The sequence below is a fragment of the Acipenser ruthenus genome, chromosome 11 (genome assembly GCF_902713425.1).
Source record: "Acipenser ruthenus chromosome 11, fAciRut3.2 maternal haplotype, whole genome shotgun sequence".
Taxonomy (NCBI): domain Eukaryota; kingdom Metazoa; phylum Chordata; class Actinopteri; order Acipenseriformes; family Acipenseridae; genus Acipenser; species Acipenser ruthenus.
Window position 1 is genome coordinate 40,134,445 of NC_081199.1, and position 6,000 is coordinate 40,140,444.

Genomic DNA, 6,000 nt, shown 5'->3' on the forward strand with positions numbered 1-6,000 from the left:
TAAATGCTGTTGAGTCCGTTTGGTTGCAGTTAAAGCACGTTGACAATGTGCGCACCACTAGCAAGAGGACAACAAATAATACCACAAACAATAATAATAATACCTCCCGAAGAATTGGATATTAGTATCACACTGTATTCACACAGCTTCCGCTTAAACCATTAATATACTCAGTAGAAAAGATCAAACTCGCTGGGGATAAGAACAGGCAGAGGAGACGGCCAGTGCAATTAAACAAGTTGACTTACGGGTGCCATCAAAGCGGGTGGCGATGGTGTCCAGGAAAGTGTTCTGAGGGGCCAGCAGTCCCTTCCTGACCGGCATTCTCTTGCGAGTCGCCGGGGCTCCCTTAGCCTGGTACCCCAAAGTTGCGGAACCGAAGTCGGGCAGACAGCGAGAGGTGGTACTGGCGCTCAGTCTAGCCCCTGCAGAAGGGAGCCGAGCCGAGACACACACTCCTCCGCTTTCTAACAGCGGCTGGGAACATAGTCTTCAAAGGAAACACGCGCACTGGGGCACCCCGAACCGAGCTTCGGCTGGGGGCATGGAGACGGGTAGTAGTGAAACAAAAGTTCATCAATGATAGATCCAGCTGTAACAGAGTATTATATACACAGATGAGATACTGTGTTTGTATCTCAGGTTGTCTGTGGTCTAGAGCTCCTTCCTTATCTTACACCAGGCAGTACTACCACTGATCACCCGAGCGCGCACACTCTCACTCTCTCTCTCTCCACCCATTCTCTTTCTTTCTTTCTCTCTCAGTTAAACAGTGCTGAGTGTTGCCTGCTGTCTCGGAGATGCTCCAGCAGATGTCGAGTCACGTGGTCTCCAGGGGTGTTTCTCCCTGGAAGGCGGGTCCTGTGCGCTGAGTTGTCCCAGGTAACTGCTGCCTCTCCCAAGCGCTCAAGCGTGGAAGGAGCTGTATGTAACAAAATATACCCAGGAACAAAATATAAATATTTATTTACAGTGTTATACAACAGCTTGCTTGAAGAACCGAGCTTTTAAAACATGCGGTGAAGATGAATATCAAGATGCTACGGGGTAATGCTTACACGTGCCATGTGTGGTTGTTGCGATATAATGTCCTAATATTTGTATTGTATTACTACAATACCAAATTTAATTAAATATCATTTGAACTATTAGGCCTTTGTGATCCATGTTTCCCATAGTTGTATCCGAACCCAATTTGTCAAATCAGGCCAATTAAAGCCAACAGCGTCACCTGCTCCAGTATAATTAGAAGTCAGCTGCTGTATGTTCAATTACCTGGGAACGTTTTCACTGGCATAATGTAAACAACTCCAAGAGGTTTGAATCGGGGTGATTGAACAAACCTCCTGCCTCGCAGTTCTGGAAAACGAATCATTTAAGCAAGTCAAAGCTTCAAGTATTCTACATCTGCTCAAACATTGATAAACGCCATCCACTGAGCCTGCATTTACCTTCATTTATATGTGCATGATCAATGTAATCCACAAGTAATCAGTCAATAAGCCTTTAATGAGCGTTGAGGTGGAATTGCGTTTTCTAGTTACTATCCATTGAGATGAGCTAACATCTGTGTACAGAGATCCCTGGCTGTCTCTCTGACTGTTCCTGATCACTTTTCCTAGCTGTTCTGGGCCTGCCTGGGCCCTCTCATTTTATCACTTGACTTTGGTTTGAACATGTTGACTTTCAAGTAGAGTTTATGTCAAATGAAAGAAATCTCAAACCCAATCACTGGATTTTAAACAAATTGCAGCTGATCTAGATATCACACCACCAAGCTTTGAATGGGTCCCAAATTCAGATGATTATTCTTTGGGTGTTCACTGAAGTGAGACAGCTAATAGAATCAGGTCAATTTGATAAATTTGATGTTCAATCAGCCAGCCTCTTAGTATTGTAAAGAATTGGTAGCTAAGGGCTAATGACGTGAGGATGATGAATGCTGTATTCTGTGCACCAGATTTGAATTTGAAGAGTCTATTATAATAAGATATGGTCGAGTTATTTTTCCTTTCTTCTTCACATTGCATGTTAGCTCCTGATGTACATTACTAAATTATTCATGTGTCCTGAATGCTAGACAGAAAAGCTGCATCAATGAATGCTCTTGAAATTGTGAGAGCAGCGAGCCTGGGAGAGCTGGGTGGGCAGTGGGTAGAATGTTTAAAACACACACACACACAAGCTTTCTAGACCTGCTAGGTCTTTTTACCCAGTGGAATTGAAGAAACATGATATTCTGCACAGACCTGTGGACAATTATAAAATTAATAACATGTATGGCATCTAATAGATTTCAGTATTTGATCCTGTTGAAACTGTGCGGCATGCAACCGGAAGTTAAACGGAGCACTAACCAAAACAATGTGCTCCTGTACATTGAAATAACACTCACTCAAACACTACAGTAACCAGGCACTGAAACCTCTCTGAGTCTGCAAAGGTTACTGACGTGTACCTGTGCCGCTTGCAAATGCTTTTATATAATAATGATGACATCTGTCAGATTATTTACCCACTGATTAAGTGTTTAAACATGAAAGAGATACCCTGCAATGCATTTTTAATGAGGAGGGAAGTCAGCTGTGTGTAGGTTATGGATGATTAACAGGAGACATCACAGAACTCTGTGACATCCTTCCCTGTACCTGTGGACAGTGTTGTTAAACCACAGCTTAACCTTGCCACAGCTGCAGAGCGCTTTCTATTAAGATGCAATGTTTTTCTATGGGGGGGGGGGGGGGGGGGGGAATCGCAGTTATTCTACAGTCCAGTCCAGTCCGATGAACTCCCTTTCTCTTTGTTCTTGTGTTTCTGTGGAAATTCCCTCAGGATCCACCGGCTCCTATTCCTTCTTCACTCGCTGCTAGGTTTAAAGAACAAAGTCTGCAACAGCACAGCTTCAAGATTTAATTGCCAACATCAGGTGGCTCACAAGCAAACATATACACTACCCTGTGTCCCAGTACTTCTTGAAGGGAAGTGTATGACATTAACATGAATTGCAGCCAGCTCTCTAAGCATTGCAACACAGCCATGTATGTGACATGAGGAAAATGTAACAGGGATGCTGCAGGACTGCAGACAGAGAAGTCACAGGGACAGTGTGCTCCCTCTGTACCACTTAGCCAGCCTGGTCCAAGACCTGCTCCAGAAAGGCTAATGTTCAGCTCTCTATCTGACGTTGTGGCTGGGATATTCACAGCCCTCATGCTCTGCCTATGTATGTTTGTTCTGCTGTCCGAGAGCTGAAACCCGCCTCTTCCGTCCTTCACACTGGACGCTCAGTAGGTAACTTCCACCATCAACGTGAGGTGGAAAGATCGAGTTATGCCAGTCAGCGATCCTGACTGGGGCTGACAGATAGTCTCCCAATTAATTTGATCTTAACCTGCTGCGAATGGAAACAAGCAAGCCTTATTTTACATCACTTTCAACTCGGTCCCAATGGCAGGTGGAAACATGGCACAAGGAGGCATTGGTTCAACTTGTGTGCCTTTCAGAGATATGCCTGCTAGACCCAGTACGAACAATAAAACCCATCACTGTTTTATGGTTCCCAATATCTATTGCTCCCTAGACCGCAACCGTCAAGATCAAAGCACTTGTTGGTTTATTATCAGGATAACTGGATATTTGTGCATGTCAGGAGAGAACCACAAACATACAGAAGTCAAGACTTCCAAGCAGGATCAGCCAGAGTAGGGGATGCTTTGCTTGGGCAGCTAATTCCTCTTCTTTTCCAGAGTGGCAGGCAGGTCGTTCTAGTAATCAGTGCCTCTCCAGTGTTGGTGTGTGCATATCTAACACGTGCTAGCATGTTCAGGGCTCTGCATGGAGCTTTCTCTCCTCTAGTGTCTATTCTGTACAACAGCTCCCTCTTTGTGTCAGCTTGCTCCCTGCAGCAGCTCATTTTGACAGATAGAGGGATACGATTGTCTGTGTGGGAGTGAGTTAGTACAAGGCATACATGCACTGTATATGTACACCCTCAACGTCCCTGAAGGAATTGATCACTGAGGAACCTATTCAGCCCCCTGACCAGTAAACCAAACTCCTGAGGACAGCAAGTTTGGACTTTTGCAGTAATAGGTGGCAAATTTACTCAAAACTATTAAAGCTTACTTTAATGAGAATTTACTTGTGAAGATGCGGTTAGGGTTGCTGTTGGAAAGTATTCTTCCTGAAATGCTGGCAAAGTCTAAGAAATATACATGGCTCAGGGGGTGGGGTGGGGGTGGTTAAGATTCTGTGTCCCCTCTCTGTGCTCCAGCTAACTCTCACATGCTGTTGAGTCGGAGCGATTTCTATATTTCGTTAGGTAACAGCGTCCGGTGGCGTTCAGTCTGTTGCTGGCGATGAAATCCGGTTGAATTCAAGCAGTAATGAGTTTAAAAGGAGTTGGTATGCTGTCAGCGCACTTGGTCCACATCAGTGATCTGATAAAGGGAATGCAATCCAGAGAGCAGCAGCAGGAGGGCAGCGCTGATCAGGGTAAATTGAGTGGGACACACGTCACTGAAATTAGATCCCATCTGTTAGTTCGATTTGCAGCCCACACTGCGTGATAATGTAATAACACAGGGACCAGAGTATCCATTGTGAATTCAAACTGTATTACACAGGAAAGGTGTTTTAACGCACGCCACACTTCTTTACTTCAGCAATCCTCACGGGATTGATCGAACATATTAATGTTTATCAAGTTTATTAGTTTCTAATTACCCGCTACCGTGTACTATTGAGTACAATCCTTGTGCCTCTGGTAATGGTTTATAACATAGTATCATTATCAGTATTATTGGTGATATGTTCACATTTGCGGTTCTGGACCATGTGCACAGATACATTAGATTCCTCCTCGACTGAAGCAGATGGATGAGGAGGCTTCTAAAGCACTCTTGTCCACAGCTGTTTCTTTATGCAGGAGCAAATTAGTGCTTGATGAATCGCCGTGTTAAATGAATACAATCTCTTTCTCTCTCCCTTCCCTTTTAATCTACACTGTTAATGAATGAAAGCCATTAAACAGCCTGCTTTCTCAATGTTCATTTCAGACAGTTTTTAACAAGAGCTTCCCAAGAGCCTGCAACACCAACAGCTACATTTTCTAAGGGCCAGTTCCTATGCTGGTGTGTGTTGAGGGTGGGTATTGATGCAGGGGAGCCCCTCTGTGCAGTGAGGCCCTGTCCCCATACTGGTGTGTGTGTGTGTGTGTGTTGAGGGTGGGTATTGATGCAGGGGAGCCCCTCTGGGCAGTGTGCAGAGTGAGGTCCCTCTCACAGTGATTTGTGTTACCTGACATCTTTATTACAGCTATACTCCACTCAGCACACATGGATCTGCCTTTAACAATCCTATCTCAATCCACACCCAGACTCTCTCTAATAAATCTCAATAGTGTCCAAGCACCACAGTAACAGGACTGCTGTCTGTATCCCAGCCACCAGACTCGAGTTATGAGCTCATAACTGCAGGCAATTACCTCCTGTGAGCGGAAATGTCATTCCTCAGCGATAACTCAAGAATCTACCAAACTAGATTATTCCAGCTCTGGCTGGATGATAATGTTTTACGTGTGGCATGTCCGTACCATGGAAAAAGCAGCTTTTACACGGATGCAGGTTGTACACTCATATCAAGCTGTGACATCAGACTCTCACAGAATCACGGTGCAATGCAGCTCCTGTTCGCTTTTAATTGCTGTGCACAATCAATCAAAGAGATGAAGTGCGTCAGCGATGATGCGTTCGCCTCCCCCGGACGCACCATCAGCGGGGGTCCTGAGGCTCACCAACCTGGCCCGCCCCCACTGCTCCTGCATCAGGGTCAGGACACTGGACTGTCTGTTTCATTCAACTGCTCAAAGCCATTGTGCTTCAGATTATCCACCTGATCCACCTTGGCACAAATGAAGCAATACAAATAAGGTGTATCAGTTGAGGTTTCCAGATTCTGACATTATGTGTTTCACAATGTCTTCATTACTAGGCGTGCCTG

The 6,000-nt window shown here is 45.0% G+C and overlaps 1 protein-coding gene across 1 annotated transcript in view; it reads right to left on the reverse strand.

Moving 5' to 3' along the window:
• Positions 1-1,398, reverse strand: part of LOC117426223 (potassium voltage-gated channel subfamily H member 8-like) — a 56,949-nt gene extending 55,551 nt beyond the window's left edge. The window contains exons 1-2 of the mRNA XM_059033913.1: positions 1,276-1,398; positions 249-922 (exon numbers count right to left, since the gene is read on the reverse strand). Of these exons, the coding sequence (XP_058889896.1) occupies positions 249-324 (76 nt within the window). The 5' untranslated portion in view covers positions 325-922; positions 1,276-1,398. The remainder of the gene's footprint in view (positions 1-248; positions 923-1,275) is intronic.
• Between the last annotated feature and the right edge of the window lie 4,602 nt (positions 1,399-6,000).